Source organism: Squalius cephalus, assembly GCF_949319135.1.
Source record: "Squalius cephalus genome assembly, chromosome: 15".
Taxonomy (NCBI): Eukaryota; Metazoa; Chordata; class Actinopteri; order Cypriniformes; family Leuciscidae; genus Squalius; species Squalius cephalus.
In genome coordinates, this window is record NC_137136.1 from 31,104,167 (window position 1) to 31,127,400 (window position 23,234).

The 23,234-nt window shown below is 39.3% G+C and overlaps 1 protein-coding gene across 2 annotated transcripts in view; it reads left to right on the plus strand.

Moving 5' to 3' along the window:
• cers2b (ceramide synthase 2b) overlaps window positions 1-23,234 on the plus strand; it is a 44,206-nt gene that overhangs the window by 5,643 nt on the left and 15,329 nt on the right. Inside the window, exons 2-4 of one of the 2 annotated variants that reach the window (XM_079894213.1) lie at window positions 19,834-20,010; window positions 22,325-22,442; window positions 22,530-22,648. In XM_079894213.1, coding sequence (XP_079750339.1) covers window positions 19,838-20,010; window positions 22,325-22,442; window positions 22,530-22,648 — 410 coding nt within the window. In that variant the 5' untranslated portion in view covers window positions 19,834-19,837. The remainder of the gene's footprint in view (window positions 1-19,833; window positions 20,011-22,324; window positions 22,443-22,529; window positions 22,649-23,234) is intronic. The other variant, XM_079894214.1, reaches the window with a different exon arrangement.

A 23,234-nucleotide genomic window follows, 5' to 3' on the forward strand; every position in this document is an offset into this window, starting at 1 on the left:
AGCCTTCTGTTTAGTATTACTTATTATTATGGTTTATTTATTTAGCTATTCTTAACAACAATGCATGTTAAGTATTAAAACTAAGAGATGAGAAAGTGCATGCTGGCGATCAGCAATGCTGGATTTTTGACCATACTTTGGTTGTCCCGTCTTGGAGCGGGTGCACAGAAAACTGCTTAGGTCACAGAATCTCTTTCAGAGTTTTAATAACTATTAGTAACACTTTATTTCACATTGGGGCAGTCATGGCCTATCATGGTAAGAGATTCAGACTGGTAACCCGAAGGTAGCAGGTTCGATTCTCAATACCGGTAGGAAATGACTGAAGTGGCCCTGTACAAAACACCAAGCCCCCAATCGCTCCCCTGTGTGTGTGTGTGTGTGTTCTGAGTATGGGCTACCATACTTGGCCTTCACGTCATGTCAGTCGCTATTTTACAGTATCCTTGTTACACGTTGCATGTGCTTACTATAGTAATAACAGTAAATTATGCATATGCACCCAAACCCTAATCCTAACCTTATAGTAAGTACATGTAGTTAAAGCCACAGTATGGAATTTTTCTCCACTAGGGGTCGCTAACCTCTTTACAATAACAAAGGCGTAGTTTGATGACGCAACACATGCTAAGAATTATGGATGTTGTCGTCAACGTCAAGCCGACCGATCTAATAATGTTTATGGATGAGTGAATACATCAATGTTTTTATCATGACTGTGATATGAAGCAGTTCGGGATTGCTAAGAGACAGCTATCAGATCCACACGCGACGCGAGTCCCGCGGATATAAAGGGAATATGGACATTTCATTCTACCGAACTACACGCAAGTGCAGAATTACTACACACAGGTCAGTTTATTAGACAAATTAAACTTGTGAGGTAACGCAGCGCTGTTTCACCTGGTCTAACATTACACTATCACACTAAACTGCATTTCAATGTGTTGAAATTTATGTGTTAGTTTGTCTGTATGAGACTAGCAGTAAGCTAGATCAACATTAGAATAACATACAGATCATATTCTAACATTTTATCATTGTTGAACTATATAACATTGATTAGTTTTATGTAAATGTGCTCACCTGTTTAATAAAGTACATGTAGGAGCGGTCGAAGTCTCGGACGTGGAGCTCTCGTTTATATACTGTCTATGGGAGCTCTCGGCATCTCGAAAACACCGCGCTGATATTGATTCTCATTTTAGTTCTCCTTTTTTATCCAAAGTCTGCTTGCCATGGCAAGGCAAGGCAAGGCAAGGCAAGTTTATTTATATAGCACATTTCATACACAATGGTAATTCAAAGTGCTTTACATACTATTAAAAATAATCAGAAGAAATAAGAATATACAAAACAGTTTAAAATAAAGAAACAAGAAAGAACTAAAAATAATTAAAACAGTTTAGAATAAAGAACAGTTTAAAATAAAGAAACGAGAAAGAACTAAAAATAATTAAAACAGTTTAGAATAAAGACTAAAATAAGACACAGTATAAACAGTCGGACAAACAGTGACACAGTGCTCATTCATTAAATGCAAAGTTAAACAGAAGTGGTCCATAATGTTTGAACGAAACAACAACAGCGTGCAGATAGACATTGCGAACTCCACAGTTGTCTGCGTCTGTCGCTTTGGTTAATCAGAGGGCTCTGGTTCATAGCTCTGGTTGCTATGGCAGTACAAGCGGAAACCAGGGACAACGCGGATATGACGCCATTGACTGCGACAAACCGGAAATAAAGAAACGTCCCGTGTCTAAAAATTTAATTAAAATTTCTCCTGGTTTGAAAGTTGTTGGAAACAGTCGGGATAATGTAAGTACACAACTAAAAAAATATATATAACATAGATATAGTGATTTTTGCTAATTTTAAAGCAAAAAAGTTACATATTGTGCCTTTAATTAATATTACTGAGTACTTTAAGGGGTGGTTGATTATGATTTCACTTTTCTAACTTTAGTTAGTGTGTAATGTTGCTGTTTGAGCATAAACAACATCTGCAAAGTTACAACACTCAAATTTCAAAGCAAAGGGAGAACTTTTATTTTACAGAAATTGTAATAAGGATTACAACAAACGGCTGGTAGAGACTACACAACATTCCTCCCGGGTTAGTGACATCACAAATCCTAAAATTTACATAAACCCCGCCCCCGGGGACACAAGACAGAATATGCTAATCAATGACTAGAAGATAGACACATCAGCTGCATAAGTTCATCAACTAACCATTCAGAAATGTCCTGATGCTTCTACATGTTGAGTCTCTCCATCACTGTCTGACTCCGGTTTGAACATAAAAGGCTAAAAGTTTTATACATTTTCAGTATGTGTCTGTATGAGGTAAAAGGACACAAGCTCATGAAGTTCCGCCCCTTGTGCCGGGAGCAGCAGCTCATTTGCATTTAAAGGAACAGATGCCAAAATCGAAAATAGAATTCAATTAATCTCAGCCCTAGTTTCTTGCTGTCATTGCAATGTCTCTGTTACCGACAGTTGAATTTCTAAATGGCCCCGTTCTCTTTCTGTCAGACAGTCTTAGTACTTTAAAAACTGCTCTTATTCCTTTATATGAAAAAGCCTTCAAATGTCTGACGAGGTTGGTGGTGTTAAAATGTTTTTTGTGCTTTCTGCCCCGTGGGATTAGCACACACACTGCAAAGTGATTGTCTGGTAGAACTGTCAGATCGGTGAATTTAGTGAAGTCATTTTAGCTGCACGTAGAAAAGTTTAGTGTCTTCTGATCAGCCTTTTATAGGGTCCACCGATGAAACTGATAATGAGAGGACTGACAATGTCTGATTCAATTACAGGAGTATTCAGAGTTTAAAAAGGCTACGTTCAGACTGCAGGCAAAAGAGGCCCAAAAGCACAGATTTTCCCCCCGCTCATATGTGACTCAGATAAACACTGATTTCAGTGTCCTCCATGTTTATGTCTGTATGATAGCGTTCTGCGCTCCATCTCGTTATTGATCTTATGTGCATGCGGGTCAGTTTCGAGACCATGAGCAGTTCAAACTCTGATCTGATATTAGCCACATTGAAAAAAATAATGTAAACAGCCAAACAAAATCTAAGCAATAAATCATCTTGAGTACTGAGGTTTGCAATGTGAACAAGCCAAAGATATATATTCAGTCTGTGCAGTGTTATTATTCTGAAGTAGTTCTACTAGTTTAGTCTTTGAGCTCACCACATTTCCTCAGAGGTCTTCACGGCAACCCATCAACTTGAAGAAATTGTAACAGAAATATATTACTGTTGTACAGTAGAATTTTGCTATAATCCTAACACTAATAATAATAATAATAATAATAATAATATAAATTATTGTTAAAACTATTTGAGGAATAATACATTTTTCTATCATGTTTTAATTTTAACAGTAAAGCTCTGTTGTGCAGCACTTTGACAAAAAAGGTTTTTTTTTAAATTCATATGATTATGAAATTAATGTTTTATGCCTTCATTTGACTGCCAGAAAAACACACTTAATAGAGAAATGAATAAAATAAAATAAAAAGGAAATGTAATAATTTGTTGTTTTTATGAATTCAATTAATTAGACATGCTTTTGTGATTATTCAAATTTAATTAAACCATTAAAATGGAATCTGAAAAACTTAAAACAGAAAACAGAGAATTTGGTCAAAAATAAAACGGAATTTGAGGGGAAAAAACTTATTTCATAGGGCCCTAAATATGTCATTTTTGATAAACTTTTAATACATTGTTTTTAAATTGTATTCATGATTTCAATTAATCAGACATGCTTTTTGATTAATTTTATTTCAACATTAAAATGGAGAGAAAAAAACTAATTCTGAAAAATTAAAATGAAAAAAAGCAGAATTTGAAGAAGAAGAAAAAACGGAATTTGGGACAAAATAAAATGGATTTCATAGGGCCCTACTCCAGAACACGGGCAAGAACTCTTTGACACGGGATCCTTGTGGACTAGAATTAGAAACCGATGATTTAGTTGATTGACAGTGGGCAATGCTATTATACAGACACACTGGTGTTGGTTCAGCTGCCTGAACAGACATATCATCAGCAGAAATCACCCCGCTATACAGCCTCACCAGGCAAAGTAATTACTACACACAACAAACCCGTTTACACAAGACCAGTGATAGACATTTGACTCCCAAATATTTATTGCTCTCTTTACAAACACTGACCAGGCTGCACATACTGCTGTTGATTAATTTACTCGGGTTCAGCTCTTGGCTCATCATTGACCGGCATGAATGACTAACAAACCACCTCAGCATTACTAAGCAAAACCTCAACAGGTGGAAATTTGACAGCTCCTCCACCTGGTCTCGTCCGTCACTCGAGTTTGTTGAAACAGCTGTGATTCCATGGATTACAGTGATGTTAATGAGCCAGGAATGTAATTATGCAAATTCTCCTTGCAATAGTAATTGTTTTTGTTTTGCTGAAGCAAATTATGTGGTGCTTGTCTGTGCAAAACCCAGGGCCTCGATGGTGAGGTGTTGTTGTGAGTGGTTCCCAGTGCTGCGTCCCATCTCGCCTACTTCCACTATGCCCTATAAGTACGTACTGTTTTTGTGAAGAAAAATACATACATTTGAGTGTGTAGCAGAAGAGTATGCAAGCTTCTTTAACACTTAGTTACATTCATCCTGCCAACGTTTAAACTGGGGATGCACGATATATCGGCCATCATATCGGTATCGGCCGATATAAGTTCATTTTAATGTTTATCGGTTTCCAAGAAAATTTGGCCGATATATTAAAGCCGATATATAATGGGTTATTTCCTACAGCTGATACAGTTCAGGTGTGCACTGTTCGCCATGATAGTTTTAGATTGCTTGAAATATGATTGGAATCAATTTGAAAAGGAAAATGCAGTTAAGGGCAACAAGTCTGTCATATAGGCTACATAAAATTATAATGAGAACATCATTATAATTGTGTGATTGGGACATGAGACTTTTGTTTTTGTATTCAGGCTCTCAAAAATGAAATATAAATATAAAAATATAAAGATATATATGAAAGATATTCTTTCAAATATAAAGAATTATCTGTTATCGGTATCGGCCAAAATGTTCATATCAGTGCATCCCTAGTTCTGTCAGGGTTTGGGTTGGTGAAAGTAGCGAGGACTCAAGTGCAGAACAATGGGTATTTATTAAGTGTAAAATAAAACAAAAACTACCACGTAGGGGAAAAGAAGACAGGAATCAAGACTTCGACTAGACTTGGCATGAACACGAAACAAGAGGTGACGACAGACAAGGTTAGACGACGAACCAGCACAGGACTGAAAACACAGGGAGAATAAATTAGGGAGAGCAAACAAATCCGGCAACAAGGGAGGACAGGTGGGGCAAATGAATCAATAATCGGGTAACACGATGGGAGGGGCTAAACAAGACATGTACACGCAGCCAATGAGAACACTCATAAGCTACGCGTCCACACAAAACATGACAACATGAAAGCACACAGCCAGTGTAAACACAAGCTGCATGCTACACAGCACAAGACAAAACATGACATGAAAGCACATGAAACAAGGCATTTAGGAGCAGGCCCGGACTGGCCATCGGGAGCACCAGGAGAATTCCCGGTGGCCTGCCGACTAATTTGGCCTACTACCTTTACCAGTGTCCAGTGATCATTTTCGAATTCGTCATTCAATAAAATTATTATTATAAAATAAAATCATGAATCTTGACTGGCAAGGCTACGATTTCACTTTAAGCCTCAGTTTAACGGTTAAACAGAAAATGTGAGCAGCACCCGATGATGGAGAGAAAACGGCCAGGTGGAGCAGAGAGGGAAAGGACAACGAAAAAGATAGCACTCAGAGAACAAGCATCAAAATGTTGCAAAATGAATGACCTGTTCAGGGCTTCAAGGAGCCTACAGTCAGTTTCATCTGTAAATACTGTACTTTTTTCTTCGTTAACTTAGTATTGAAATGCAAGCAAATGTAAGCGGTAGCGCCCCTATTACTATCGTCATTCAAAATACTGTATGCTTAAGGAGATTAATATTATTTAGTGTAAAGTTACATTAGTAATTTAGCAGACAAATATTAACATTTATGTGGTGCTGGGAGCAGGGAGACAGGATACTTTGATTTTTTACTAAAATAAATGTAGATTCTGGGCAAACAAATTATAATAAGGTGATTGTTTTGCACCAAGGTGGAGACAGTTCTGTTTGTAACATGAGGCCAGAACAAGTGACAGGTGAAGAAGAGACAGGTACAAGAAAAATACGCACACTTCATACATGCATACATACATGCATACATATATATATATATATATATATATACACTAGTACTACACTTTAATTAGTGTATGAGGCTGATGATACTGGTGGAAGGGAGAGACAGAGAGATATTAGGGTAAATGAAGAGAAGGAAAAGGGAAGTGAGGATACTGTTCGAGAGAAAGCCTTTAATTATTTTACACAGCCCCAGCCTAAGGATTTAGACCAATAAATGTAATTTAGGAAAAAATATTGTTGTCCGTGTTTCTAAATTTTATTTGGGTCCATGGGATGGCCTGGATGGGTGTGGGATTTCCCGGCCTGAAATTGTGTCCCAGTCCGGCCCTGTTTAGGAGTGTCAGCGCTCTGTCACAAAACCAAGAAATACACTAGACAGAAGTGACTGAACCCTGACAAGTTCAAACTGCCCTGTCAATCATCTTTTCACAGTTAAAATCCTCGTCATTCAATTTAATTTAATTTCCTACCATATCGGAGAGAAATGCAGTCGCACGATGATCTGCCAGTCGTGGGTCTTTCATGCGGAGACTCCCCTCATGTGTTTGCATAATGATGCATTTAAAAGTGAATGAATGTAAACGTATCTTCGCAAAAGTTCACAAAGGTGTTGCAGATGAAATATAACGTGGATGTCATTGAATAAATATCTTTTCGTCAGGTTATAAACGGATTATTAATCACTCACTCAAACCCCTTTATCTAAACCTCTCTACTTGTCAGACTCGCACATCCGCCATGTTTGTAGTTACTAAAAGAGTCGAATCGTCATCCAACGCGCAATGGGTTGTGGGAAATATTAGCCTTTAGAGTGTGCACGGATCTGCACTTCAAATCTAACCGGAAAAAGTAGACCATCCAGTATCTTTTGGAATACTCATTTCAACTTACAATGATTCGGGACACACTAATTCTAATTTTGAATGCTATTTAGGACGGATAGTATGCGAATTGGGATGCAGCACATGGCATTGCTATGTGGTTGCTATGATATTCTGAGCGGTTGTTGACATGTTGCTATACAGTTCCTATGTGGTTGCTATGATGTTCTGAGCGGTTGTTGACATGTTGCTATGCAGTTCCTATGTGGTTGCTATGATGTTCTGAGTGGTTGTTGACATGTTGCTATGCAGTTCCTATGTGGTTGCTATGATGTTCTGAGTGGTTGTTGACATGTTGCTATGCAGTTGCTATGATGTCCTGAGTGGTTGTTGACATGTTGCTATGCAGTTGCTAGGTGGTTTTGTACTGCCTAAAAACGGTCCACTCTCAAGTCTCTCCTGGTCTCTATGACTCAGCTCCCTCTTTCAGTGGAAATCTGGGGGATTTTTTTAAAAACCTTTTTTTATTCCTTTGCCACACACAATCATGAGTATAATCGCTTAGAAAAGCATGCTTACAAGAGTCGTGAGATTTAATGAGTAGTCTTAAAATTGAAGATATTACATTTTATCTTTTACAGATCAATACTTCTTATTGATTTGGTTGATTTTATTCCCTGTGAGTGTTTCTTAGCGAGAGCAACACAGTTCTGATTCTTCATCTATCTGATCAACTTGATAATCTAATCAACGCTCAATGCTCATTTTAATCTTGTTCAGTCAGTTAGTGTAAATTCAGAGGACGGCCAGTGTCAGAGCATGTGACCTTGTTGAATAAATCATTTATTGGACCTAGTCTTATCTATTGTCTGATGAGTCAAACGCGTGGCATAGGCATCTTTAGTGCTCTATATATAGACTAAGGAGTCTTTGCTGGATAACTCAATGGACAGCTCTGTTAAGGTTTTAAAAACCTCTGAGAATCATCACACACACACACAATGTATCATTCACACACACACACACACACACACACACACACACACACACACACACACACACACACACACACACACACACACACACACACACTCCGCCAATGTCTGCGTGAGTTTCCAGTACTCAACAAAACCATGTTCCACACAAAATGCTTTACATACTTCCTCATGCTCTTACTAGACACACAGACACACACACACACACACACACACACACACACACACACACACACACACACACACACACACACACACACACACACACACACACAATGCACTGATAGGTTCAGCAGAGAATGGCCAGAGTGGAGTCACATGACCTGAGCAGCCAATGAGAGTTCAGGAGCAGAGCTGTCGTGAGCGGGAAGGGGCGTCTGACCCTCACATGTGTGTCTGACTGTGCTGAAAAGGAATGCTTGCATTAACACAAGTTCTGAATCAACACAGCAAGAGCGTTAAACTGAACGTTATCTGATCAAACTCGTGGCGTGTCCACAGTATTGATGCATTTCACTTCTAAAAACACCTTGGTGAAAAGTAGTGTACTTTTAAGTGGAGTACTTATTATTATGGAAATAATATACTTGATCTGAATGTAATGCTTTCGGACACATGTTAATTGCAATTAAATGTTTTATAGTTTAAATTCATTTTAAATGCAATTAGCTGAACTGTAGGGTGCTTTTTTTATCCACTTAAGTTAGACTTTAGTACATCTTTATATGTATTTTTACAATTACATCTAATGTTTTTGAAATATGGATAAAGTGTACTGCTGAATACTGACAATAATTTATTTGCTTATGTCATTTATTTAATTAAAGCTGCAGTCCGACTTTTTTTGCTTAAAAAGTATCCAAAATCATTTTTGAGCAAGTACATAGCCTAACCAGCCAGTGTTCAAAACTCTTTGCTTGCCTTAGATCGATTCAAAATGTTAAGCTTGTAATAATGTTTTAATGCCAGTGGTACTGGTGGATTTCCACGGGAAATTCGAGCACGTCTTCGCGTCATTACGTCACATCTGTGCACATAAAGAAGAGTCTTGGCTAGTAGGCTATGAGTGTGAAGATGTTGGTGGTGGAGATTTATAGCCTTTTCTCACAGCACTGGATATAATTAAACTTATCAATTTGATGGCGGATCCAGAAAGGTTCAAACGACAATCTCCAGTGACAACTGGAGATTCACCCGTTGTAAAACGCGAAAGACTTCAGACTTCGGAGAAAAAAATAGACTGCAACCGGCCCATGCGAAAACTAGGACAAATATCGGAAGGGCATTAAATATAGTTACGCAATGCTGATGTTGTTAAACGTATGGATTTTTTTCTCCACTAGGGGTCGCTAACCTCTTTACAATAACAAAGGCGTAGTTTGATGACGCAACATTTGCATCAACATCTTGTCGTCAACGTCAAGCCGACCGATCTAATAATGTTTATGGATGAGTAAATACATCGATGCTTTTATCATGACTGTGATATGAAGCAGTTCGGCATTGCTAAGAGACAGCTATCAGCTCCACACGCGACGCGAGTCCCGCGGATATAAAAGGAATATGGACATTTCATTCTACCGAACTACACGCAAGTGCAGAATTACTACTCACAGGTCAGTTTATTAGACAAATTAAACTTGTGAGGTAACGCAGCGCTGTTTCACTTGGTCTAACATTACACTATCACACTAAACTGCATTTAAATGTGTTGAAATGTATGTGTTAGTTTGTCTGTATGAGACTAGCAGTAAGCTAGATCAACATTAGAATAACATACAGATCATATTCTAACATTTTATCATTGTTGAACTATATAACATTGATTAGTTTTATGTAAATGTGCTCACCTGTTTAATAAAGTAGCCTACATGTAGGAGCGGTCGAAGTCTCGGACGTGGAGCTAGGGTTGCCACCCGTCCCGGTTTTCCAGGGATTGTTCTCTTTTTTGAGCGACAGTCCCGGAAAATTAATATTCTTTCCCGGGACACGAATTGTCCCGGTTTTTTGTTAAAATGTACTTCTAAAGTAGAATTTCCTGGTTTCAAACCGTTTCCTGTTACTGCAGAGCTGCCACGCGCAATTAACCCTCTCACGCACAGAAAAATCGCGAAGCAAAGAGGACACGGAGACCGACAGACTACTAGTCAGAGCAGGTTACTTATGATATAAAAAAAATCTCAGCTCTCAGATTCTGTCAATTTTATTACGAAATTCAAACAATAAACACCGTTTTGGCGTTAGTAAATGTGACGTGAAAGATCCCTAGCGGCACGTGAACTGATCACCTCTAGCTAATAGTAAATAAACACGAATGAACAATGTTAAAATAAAACGTACAACTTACCGAAATGTATATTCATCATACATAATATCGATCAATCAGTGTTTTTCAACCGCGGAAAGGGTCAATAAAACAGCTGGAGAACAATTGTCACATAACATTTACCTCAGGAAAGCCATTTGATGACCATAATAGGCTATAGCACGTTAGTTAGCTAGAAAAAAAGAGCTATAGAGAGTATTTTGCTAAACATAGGCTACTATATTACATATTTATTATATTTACTTATCATTAAATAAAGTTGTTATTATAATAAAAAAATGCATTATATTTAATTTGTTAAATAAAGTTATTTTAACCTTAAATAATTTTACCAGCTGATAAGGCTCTCTGTATGTTTACAGCATTAGGTGAGATTTTTTTCTTGAGAAAAATTAATGCCTATCTTCTAATATTTATCCAAATCAGTCAATTAAATCAAATCTCAAGAATTGAACTGAATTGAAATCCTGAAATTTGTTTCAAGCAATAATAAAAAACGTATCTTACCAGAAATTGTACCATATAAACATTGTAACATGTTGTCACTAAACCTAATACAATTCAGTTTAGTTACTAAAATGTTTTGACAATCACAATACACTTATTTGCAAGATAATTTTTTTTTAGAGTAAAAAATTTCAGTTAAATATAAAGGAAAAACAGCGCTGGAAAATCATGCAAAGCCCCCCCCCCCCCCCCCAACAACAACAGAAAAAACCCTACGTGGAGCTCTCGTTTATATACTGTCTATGGGAGCTCTCGGCATCTCGAAAACACCGCGCTGATATTGATTCTCGTTTTAGTTCTCATTTTTTATCCAAAGTCTGCTTGCCATGGTCCATAATGTTTGAACGAAACAACAACAGCGTGCAGATAGACATTGCGAACTACACAGTTGTCAACGTCAGTCGCCTTGGTTACTATCAGCTCTGGTTGCCATGGTAGTACGAGCGGAAACCAGGGACAACGCGGATATGACGCCATTGACGCCGACAAAACGGAAATAAAGAAACGGGACGTGTCTTCGAATTAAATTAAAATTTCTCCTGGTTTGAAAGTTGTTGGAAACAGTCGGGATAATGTAAGTACACAACTAAAAAAAATATATAACATAGATATAGTGATTTTTGCTATTTTTAAAGCAAAAAAGTTACATATTGTGCCTTTAACATTAACAATTTGAGAACAAAGTATAATCTGCACAGTTTGACGTGATATGATAAGCGATCGTTAGATTTAATCAGCGCGATTTACTGCAATGCTTTTTTCCATTAGTTGGGCAGAACAAAAGTGGATGTTACTTGCTTGTTCAGACGACATTTTCCGGTGAAAATTCTTATGTTGGTCATACTTCCTAAAAGTAGAATCTGTGATTGTGAATGACAGGATCCACACCGGCACGGCGACTGACAGCCGCACATTCTCCTCAAAACATTGGATTCATCCACGCTGTGCCGTGCCGAGGCACAACCCACGTAAAGTTGATAATTCCGCGAATAACTGCAATTGCAGATTTCGAACAGAGATGGCGACAAAGAGGAAAAACTGCGGACTGCAGCTTTAAATTTCTAAGACACATTTGTAATGATGAATTTAGTACATTTAAAGTCCCCCTGTGGTGAAAATCAAGTTTATATTTCTATGTGGTGTTTTTAATAAGCTTTAAGACAAACCATGTGTAAATTCATAAGTCGACACCATTGCTGAGTATTTTCTCCTTAAAACTGCAGTGAACCAAAGACAGTCTCAAAAACACTGTTTGAAGTCGCTGGTGTTTCTGACGTCACAAACGACCTTGTAACCAATCAGATCAACGTCGACGAGTGGATCTCTGAGCTGGTGTGAGTGAGTGGAGGCGGGGCTATTATGAATATTCATAGAACCGCGTATACTAAATGAGGCAAGGGTGTCGAGTTACATTCAAGCTATTTTAAGGCACGAATATTTTTTTTTCAAGGAAAAAACTTTTAATTATGACATTTTGGTGATCAAAGACGAGTTTTAAGGGAAACAATTATTGATTACAGGAGGACTTTAAAATATATTAACTTGTAGTATTGAATAGCACACTACAGTAGATATTATAATCAAGTACTTTACATGTGCATTAATCTTAGTCAACACATTTACTTCTTTAGAGAACAACAAAAGATCACGAAAACTTGATGTAAAATGTGCTGTAAGGGTGGGTTTCCTACAGGGGTTCAGGCTGCAGGACTGTCGAATGACTAAAGAAACGTAACTTATCAGCAAAATGGTAGAAAACTGTACCTTTCTTGTTTATTACCACCCCCTGCCACTTATACCAGCGACGGAAATAAGCGCAGTTACAATTGCAAAATATGTGGGAGAGCATTGCTATAGTGTGACGAGATTGTATTGCAATAGGTAGCACATCAAAGTTAATACCGAATCGAAAGCTTTTGGGTTTAATGACAATATGGTTATGGTTACACTTAAAATACTTACAAAATAGATGAGATGATAAAAACGTTGTATACCATTAATTGTACCCAGCATATGTTTAATGTTACCTGAGAGATGGGAAGGGACAGAGAGAAAGTGTATAGAGAAAGAGACAAAGAAAAAAGAAGGCAAAGAAAGAGTGACCCAAGAAACTGACCCAGAGGAAAAGAAGAGACCAGAGACAAGAAGAGCCAGCGAATAAAAGAGACAGAGACAGAGCAACAGTTGCAATATTCTTTTATCCCTTCCTTGAGCATGTGACTGTAACCCAACCAATGAGAAAATGACAACTTCCCCCACTGTCCTAAAGGTGACCCCTGATGTACACACATTTGTGTGGCAGGCCTTGATCACTATCAGCACCTCTGTGACTTTAGGAATTACAAATGGCCCTTGGGGTAAGAAAGAGGGGGTTGAAAACTAATGCAAATGTCTTTGTTCATTTTCATATATCTTTGACTATTTTCAACCCTACAGTACTTTAAAGTAAAACTTTTCATTTTAAGTTATTACAAAGTGCACTTTTAAAAATGTACATAAGTGTGTTCAACAGTCATGAAAGTGTACTCTCTTTAAAGCTGCAGTCGGCAAGTCTGGCAGATTGAGGGGACTTAGCCAAAATGTTGAATGTTTACAACTCTCATGCCCCTCCCCCACTACCACCGAGCACCCTCCCATCGAGTTCGTGCTCGTCAGTGCGTGCGCACCAGATTTTCTACAGGTGTTTTCTTTTCCTTGGTTGTTTTGGACCTCCTAGCTCTGGCTGTTAACCGAGGAATTGTAAGCTTGTTAGTAGATTTTCTCTCCGCCATCAAGCTTCGTACAATCCAACACACCTGCGAACTACAGGCGTGTGCATGTGATATTGTAACGTGCGCGGGAGGGGGGGGGGGGGGGGGGGGGGGTATCTGTGGCGTGTGCACGAACAGTGATTGACAGTCAGATCTCACACAGCCCTACGCTGATTGGACCAGAAGAACCAGGATTTTAGGTGGTGGAGGTAGAAGCGCAGGTTTTTTTCTAAAACCGGCTGATTTATGTTGTTCTGTCGGAGCATAGTGTCGGTTTCAGTGAATATGATCAAAAAAATCTTGCCGACTACAGCTTTAAGTACACTCAGAGCTTGACATTATTTTTTTTTTGCTCAACAGCCACTGTGTCTAGTGGTTTTCCAAAGTTACTAGCCACGCATCATTTTCACTGGCCACAATTTTGACATCGATATCATGGGGAAAAACGGCCATATAGATATTTTTTTTATATTATCTCATAATTTGGCAGCAGGTTTATAAGGCTGCTGTCACTTTAAGAGCTAATGCACGGATTCATTATACTGTTACACATGCGTTTTCTATCTCAACTCTTTATGTTCACTTAAAAGTGACTGTGTTTATGTGAATACTTGCCAAGACCAGCATTTTGACATTATTTTGCGTGTGTTTGACTTTTTAAGCACAATAAGAAGCAAAAAAGAAATCAATTTAGACTTGGAGGCGGCTTTATGTGCACACACTTTGGGTGTAAGCAGAAAATCTGCGGGAATGAGTCAAATTATTCGCAATACATTCAATCATTCGCACAGTCCCTTGTCGAAATACAAACCCTGTAACAGCAACAATATTCATCCGTAGCAAATGAAACGAGTGAGTCATGGGAGGCGGGTTTGTGTGTCAAATCGCTGTCGGAAAGATCAGAGAACGAGAAAATACTAGTATCGCGTATCTATACTGCGGAAAATGAGAATTGAAAGCATTCCAGATATTTTCAGTATTGATATGTAGGGTACAACGGGGCTAAATGCACACCGTAAAAAGAAAGAAAGAATTGAACTATCTCTTTAAGTGGCCTTTAATTTGTTTTTGTTTTTTAAAAGTCCTGTTAAGATTTGATGTACACTACAAGTGCACATTAAATACAATTAAGTGCACTTATTTTTCACAAGGGCATTCTCTGCTACATACATTACTGGTATAATTTGAAGTGAGGCTCAGTAAATTGAATTACAGTGCTCTGTTCTTAAATAGCCTAGAGATGACAAGAGAGATGAAATGTGTCAGGATTTTGATCAGTGTTGGCCATAAACAGCACCTAAACTTTAAAACAGAAGTGTGTTACAATGTCACTGATCCAACTTCTGTTTTGTAAAACTGTCATCTGTTAAATGTAAATCATGGGGTTTAAAGGAACAGTTAACCCAAGTGAAAATTCTGTACATTTATTCACTCTAAACTTGTATGTTGTTATTTTCTGTTGTGGAACACAAAAGTGAGAAGTTTTGAAGAACCTATGAACTCGCAAAGTTCATTGTGACTTATGAACCTACAATCTCCAAAAAGCTCCTTTAAAAGTATTTGGAGTAGTCAAAGTAGTTTTATGTGAAGAACAGACAGAAATTTACGTTGTAACTGTTGATCATCTTTCTCTCTGCCGTAGCTCTCAAATTAAACATGGCATCTTTAGGCCGTTTTCACCTGGTATTAAGATGCGTTTTTGTCTATTGAATCACAAGTGGACGAATCTATATACTGGTGTAAAATGTTTTGAGCTTGTCCACTTTCGACCACTTCCAGAGGTAGAAAACGCATTTGACCGCATTGCTTTCGTAGTGTTAACGCTCATGTGGTCAAATGTGTTCAAATAGCCGCAAAAGACCGTCTACTCTCCGTCTACTGACCTGATGTGTGAACATTATGGGAAGAGCTGAAGCCAGACGGGATTTAAACTTTGTCGGCTGAAGACCCAAGTTTGATTTGAAGATTAAAAACATACCAAGCACAGCGTTACGGCTCTCAGAGCAGAAACAAAAGCTGCTGCTCTCCGTATGTTTTTCCGTCATCTCCGGACATGTTCAATTGCGTGAGTTTATTTTGTCCATTAGATTGAAAGATCTGAAAAAGTCCATACATTTACCCCCCCCCCCCCCCCCCCCCATAGATCCTCCCCTCTAAGAAATCATGACAGAAGTGATCGGAAGTGGACATAACAGATTAAAACACCAGGTGTAAACGGAAATGTGTCTCCGTCGTCTACTTGTGATGAAATCGACCAAAAACGCATCTTAGTACCAGGAGTAAACAGAGCCTTGGACATGCTACAGGCTGGACTCGAGTTAAATGAGCAGTTGCCCTATACTCACCTAATCTGAGGGGATTCTTCAACAAGCTTTTTTCCTTTATGTGTCTGTTCTAGCAGTTTGACCAAACATTTGGAAACTCATTAACAATTCAAGACTAATTTTCTTAAATTAATTATGTTTAATCCCATCACATTTGACTGAATTCTGTGAATTTAATTAATTCCTCATCTCCTCCTGAGTGGTGTCATGTTATTTTTCTGTGATGGATTGTGTGAGTGGAGCATAACAATGAAGGCCACATCTGGTTGAGCTTGTCCTCTCGGAGGGGTCAGCGAGAGGAACACTCTCAGTGAAACACAGATCAGTGTCTCTGCGCACTTCAGCTGTACGATACATGGAGCTCTAGTATAGAGGGATCAGTCACATGTCGTTTACTGCTCTGGTGATTGATAATGTCCATCAGCAATAGACAATGCTTAACCTCCTTGATTGATTCCATTGGTTGTTGATTGGTTTTTGGAATGTGGGAGTGGCACTCAAAAACAAATAAGAGCTTGCGGTCGAGTGTAAGAAAGTGACAGGTTTAAGTGGACTAAAGGAATATACTTAAGTGCGAACTTGAGTGGGTAAAAAAAAAAAAAAAAAATTCAAACTTAAGTTAATCTTTATCCACTGGTTTCACAGACAAAGCCTAAGTCTAGTCCCAGACCAAAATGCATGTTTGAGCTGTTTTAATTGAAAGCAACTTGCACTGGCCCTTTCAAACACACATAACTATAGAACCCATTCTAAATGCGCATGTGAATGCCATCAGTGTTTCTCACAGGTTCGCGTTTAAAGTCTGTGTAGAGGGAATGGTGTCGTCTTAGCGGCCCCTAATTTAATAACAAATGATCATTGCGACGGAAGCAAATCAATTAAAACTAACTTTAGATGGAAATAACTTAACTCTGCTGTAAAGCCGAAACAATCTCTGTTACCTTAAATTATACGCTTATCTCTGTAAAGCTGCTTTGAGACAATCTACATTGTTAAAAGCGCTATATAAATGAAGATGACTTGACTTGACTGGCATATCTTAAAATATGTTTTTTTTTCTAAGGTACTTTTATAAAAGCTATTTAAATATCCTAACTGAACTGATGCCTAATCCTGAAACCAGGCCTATATGTAATTAAATGATAGATAGATAAAATACTTAAATCTTCTTTGAAATATGGTACTGCCAAATGTTCTGACAAGCATTGTGGTCTGGTTAAAACCTGTGGACCCCAAATTTCAGAAGTTGCCAGCCGATGCTTTTCAGTGTATTTGTGCAATAGATGTCAGATTCACAGATTTCATCAATCTATTAGACGGCGCCAACTCCTGCGAGGACTTCAGATGACACAAACTCTGAATCAACATGCACCAATGCTACAATTTTCTATGTCATAATCATTTTTGTTAACAAACAAGTGTTCATTACTTCAGTGACCTCATTGTTTCTGCCTTAAATTATTACATTGTTTAAATGAGTACAGCTAACTGTGATTTGTATATGTACATTTCTGAAATGCATAACTTAGACAGTTACCTCTGATAATAGATCACTCTAAATTGTAATGTGGACTCATGCATTTTCTGTAAAGCTGCTTTGAAACGATGTGTATTGTGAAAAGCGCTAAACAAATAAATGTGAATTGAATTGAATTGAACATCAGGAAGAAACCAGGCTGCTATAATGAGCATTTCTGAGGAAGAACTAATTCATGCGATTGCCATGAGACGTCATCAAGTAGCCTACTACGTTTGCTGCTGAGATATTTCCTCATTCGGACTACAAATGCACATTTCCCAATCATTTCTTTGCCGTCGACTGTGTAATCCTTCCCATAAACTGCTGCACTATTACATCATGGATGTGTGAGAGAGGTTGTTTTTTGGTCCATGCATTTTCCTGACTGAGTGGTCTGTTACTGTGACACTTCAAACCTGCAAAGTTTTGTGTTTTCAGAAACAACGAATCCTCCCATGCTGCGTCTTTTACAATCTTCCAGTGCTTTAGTCAGTTGCATCAGTGACCACATCCTTCCACTCTGCGTTCTCCATCTTAGTTCTCTGTGTTGCAAAGCCATTGAGTGCAGATTCAGGCTTAGCCCTGGAATAGGTAAAACATTAAATGTACAGTCACCATGTAGTTTCACAGTTTTAGTATTTAATTTGACTATGGCCAGGAGTAGGCCTTAGTTCAATTAACACATTTTAGTAGCTTTTATAAACATGCCTTGGAAAAAAACATTACTGGTGTGCATCTTGAGACAAAACAATGACACTGACATGTTTTAAGATATGTCAGTGCAAGTTGCTTTCAGATAAAACACCTCAGACATGCATTTTAGTTTGAGACTTAAAGGGATAGTTCACCCAAAAATGACAATTCTGTGATCATTTACTCTCCCTCAAGTTGTTCCAAACCTGTATGACTTTCTTTCTTCTGCTGAACACAAAAGAAGATATTTTAAAGAAGGTTGGTAATTAAACAGTTGCTGGTCCCCATTGACTTCCATAGTTTTTTTTTTCCCTACTATGGAAGTCAGTGGGGTCCATCAGACATTTGGTTACCGACTTTCTTCAAAATATCTTCTTTTGTGTTCAGCAGAAGAAAGAAAGTCATACAGGTTTGGAACAACTTGCGGGTGAGTAAATGATCACAGAATTTTCATTTTTGGGTGAACTATCCCTTTATGCCTTGTCTGTGAAACCGGGGGTATGTGTGTTAACATAGTCTGTGGTTGAAGCTCAGACTGTAGCCGTTTGATGTGAGGATTGTTCATGTCTGGAGCACAAACGCTGCAGGATGACGCACACACTGAACTTTAAAACTTTCAATTTGAGCTTGTGAAAAATTATTAACCCTTAATATGAGTAATAGCCAGAAGCATCATGTTCATTCAGAAGCGCAGGTGGATTTTAAATGTAACTTTGAAAATTAAACTGCATGCTTATTGTAAAAACAAAAGCAGTGGCAGAAATCACACATTCACATGTTTGAATTTGGTCAGTACAATTGATTGGAAAAAACTGTGTGAGTGAATGAACAGAGTTTTCCCCCTTTGGTCATGTTTCCAGCAAGCGCTTGTAATAATTAGTCCACCAGTCACCACCACATCACACAAACCTCAGGTGCATCTGGGCAGATCACGCACATCACATCACATCTGCCGCAGTCTGATTTCAAGACCCCTGCCCTGTAATGCCATACAGCACACATGCTCTTCCTATTTAAAATGACAAAAATAACCATTCTAACTCAACATTTAGGTTATCAACTGTGGTCTGTTCTGAGGTTGTAACTTAACCAGTCACTCCACCCACTTGAGGCCTGTGATCTGTCATTATCTGATGATCTGTGTAAGGCGAGTGCAAATCCATCAGTATAGTTGTCTAGGAGCCAAAAACATTAAAAGATGTTTTAAAACAGCATTGTATGAACATATGTCACTGTTTAACATGGGCCAGTACATGTACCCATATCAGATTTTATAATACAGTTGTGTTTGCAAAGGCAACACTGCTATTTTTGCTCATATTGAGGGTAAGAGGTTTAGAACAAACAATGTTCAATGTGTTTGCCATCCTGCAGTGTTTCTGCTCCAGACACAAATGCTCCATTTTCACTTGCTGTAGCAAAAAATGTGTGAAAAAGGTCCCACTGAGACCTGAGCCATATCTAGAGCAGGGGTTCTCAACCTTTTTGACACTAAGGCCCCACTTTTTCCGAGACCGTTTTGAATGGATGGATGGATGGATGGATAATTGGATGGATGGACAGACAGACGTACAGATAGATTCATCATCATCTTTGTGTCTTTGTGTTCAGCAGTATGTTGCAGTGGTTGAGTGAAGTGTTCTGGCAGGAGCGTCTGTGGTTCCCAGAGGGTTTGGGATGGGCTGACCTGGAGGACCGTGATGGGCGGGTCTATGCGAAGGCACGGGATTTGTGGGTGGCATTGCCAATCGCCATCCTGTTTATGGCTATTCGACAGGTCTTTGAGAGGTGGGTCCAAAGCTACATCACTACACTCATCTTTCTTTTCCTCTCTGTTTTCTCAGTTTTTCTCTTTGTCAGATATTTGATAAGCTTTGCCTCTTTCTCTCTCGTGGCCTCTGTCTGGCATGCTTATAAATAGGTCTTCAGTTCTATTTCTGTCGGCATGCTTTTTCTTTAATGTCTTCTCTCCCTGCGTCACTCCCTTCGTTTTACTCTCCCACCCCTCTCTCTCTCTCTCTCTCTCTCTCTCTCTCTCTCTCTCTCTTTATCTTATCCTAAGCTGTCTTTGCTTTCATCTCGTTTTCTTTCTCATTTATCCTGTAATTCTTTTTTATTACTGTGAGTATCAAAGATCAGGAACAAGAGGCTGAATTAGAATCAATGCACTAAAATACACAGAAATATATCATCTGTGAAGCAGCTCTCTAAAATTCTAACTAATAATCAAATAAGGGTCCAAAGGGTCAAATTTACCAATTCATTTCAAAAAAGCAATGTCATTTAAAATGCACAGTCCAAAAAAACAAGAAGACGGGAGCAACAGAAACCAGTGCATGAAATAAATAATACAGGCCTGTAAAAGAAAGTACAATAAATGGAATACATACAACAATGGTTTATAGACGATAAATATGGATAATAAAATTATCTATGCGTAGATACTACTCTACCATTCAAAGGTTTAGAGTGGGTAAGATTTTTTATGTTTTGAAAGATGCTCACCATGGCTGCATTTACTTGCTTGTCCCCTGGAAAGGTACGTGGAGGAATTTTTGGAGGAACTACATACTCAAAGCATGTTTTAGGGAAGGGCTGGATAACCATCTGTATGTCTTCCTATCGCCGGGAAATGATAGCACATCAGTAGCCCAGTACACCAATTATGTTCTCTGGCTGGATGGTTCTGATTTTGTTGTGGAGGAAATGGACGAGGAATGTGCTCGAGACTATCCAGCCCCTTTCCCGATTGCATTTGTCTATTCCAGTCCTCCCCAGGCCATAACCCAAATCCTCCACGGACCTAGAGCTGGAGCCTTAGCCCGCCACAAAGCCCATGCCCGAGCCCATCCTCGTCCTGGAGACCGAGCCCAACAAAAAGTCTGACCAGGTGTGTGAGCCGGAGAGTGTGTTAGTGTAGTTTAAGGGCATGATGTGGAGCCCCACCTATATTCCCGCCACTGAGGGTGAGCTGTGCATTACTTCAAAATAACTGTGTGAAGAATTGGAGGTTTTTCCAGGGTCTCCCGTCCACCCTGGTGTTCTTCAGTTCATCGCCCCCGCCTCCACTGGTTCCCTTCAGTCTCTCGGCTTCTCTTCTGTTTGCTCCACTCTGCTCTGCGGATCCACCTCGGGTCTTCCGGCCTCCAGCTCTGCCTTGGCATGGGGACCCCCTGTCTCCGCCACAAACCGCTGAGCCTGTCACTCTACCTTGAACCGTCGACCATTCGGCTCCACCATGGCTCCTCCCTCCCTCTGCTCTACCTGGTATCGTCGTCTTTACGGCTCCACTGGGATCCCTCGTCCTTCTGGCTTCGCCATGGTCAGTCGTTGCTCTGTCTACGCCACGGACTTCCAGGTCTTTGGCTGCGCCTCGTCCCTCCACCCCTCCGGCTCTGTTTGGCTCCACCTTAAGGTCCTTGCACACTGAGTCCGAAATTTTCGTATGTGTTTTTTCATATTCTTCATTCAGTGGCTCTGAATTGTCAAAACACCTCTCAAAATGCTTTGCTACGGATGCGAAAAATCGAACCCAATCCGAATTTTTTTCTGACCGACGAAAGTTTCCAAGGTAGTGTGTAAACGTGATTGACACAACGTGAGGTCGTATTTATTATATGCGAATATAATATTTATATTATTATTATTTTAGTCTGCAAGGACCTTTAGTCCTCCAGCACCCTGGCTTCGCCTCGGCCTCCAGGACCTATGGTGTCGCCCGGTCTCTGTGTCTCCTCGGCTCCACCCAGGTTTCCAACTCTTCTGGCACCACCTTGGCTCCTCACACCATCAGTTCTGCCGTGGGCCTTCATCTGGGCTATGCTACATGTTCCCTCCTGCCTTCATCCCCTTCCTGGCTCCTCCCTCCATCATCTCCTCCATGGTGGTTCCCTCTGTCAGATCCCCCCCCCACACACACCCCGTCACGCTTCTCTCCAGCTCCATGTCCTCCTCCAGAGCCCCCACTATCCCTTCTCTGTTGAACTGTTGTTTTTGATGAATAGAAATGTCTAAATATATATATTTTTTTTTATCAATTTAATGCATCCTTGCAGAATATTAGTATTAATTTCTTTTCAAAATAATGTCCCTGTATGTTCAGATATGTTGCTACACCAGTAGCCTCTCTGTTGGGCATTAAGGAAACGGTCAGAAGGCGAGTTACACACAACCTAACACTGGAGTCCTACTTTTGCAACACAACTAAAACCCCCCCACAGGTGCGTACACTTCTAACTGCACTTATAAATTAATCACAAATTGACCCACACTACCACAACAGCTATCATTTTGTTTTTACCATCCAGAGTTCAGTTGAGAAACTGTGCAAGCAGACGGGATGGACAGAGCGACAGGTCCAGTGCTGGTTCAGGCGGCGCAGGAATCAAGACAGACCCAACCTTCTCAAGAAGTTTTGTGAGGCCAGGTAAAAACACACCAACACCCTGTTCTTCACATGCACTTTCTATAGTCCTGTTACCATGGACCATTTACAATAAGATGAGCTTTAGCTGCTAATGTGTGAGATTACAGGCAGGTTTATTAAAAGTAATTTCTGTAAGTGAACTGCTCGTGTATAAGCTTGAGTCAATTCTGTATAAAAGGCGACTCTCTTCTGAAGTGTTCCCGCTGGTGTTTGGCACTTATTCAATTATTCATATGTTTAGTAAAACTTTTAAAGGCTCTTTCACGTGCAGTGGTTTTCAATCCTGGTCCCGGAGGCCCACAGCACTGCGCATTTTTTGACACACCCATCTCAGGTTTTAAAGCCTAATGCATTGAATTCTATGGCTAGAAACTATGCATTCAGGATGTGCATAGTAACCAAGGAGGTTCTCTATGTGTAGCATTTCCATTCATCTCTATAGTGTGGGACCACCCTGAATAATGTCACTGATCAAATAGTGGTGAAAAAATCTAATTAGTGGATTTTATTTTTACAGAAACACTGAAACTGAAGTTTTCACATCTACTTTGACCCATCCCCAAACACTGTAGTTTAAGCTGAGGCC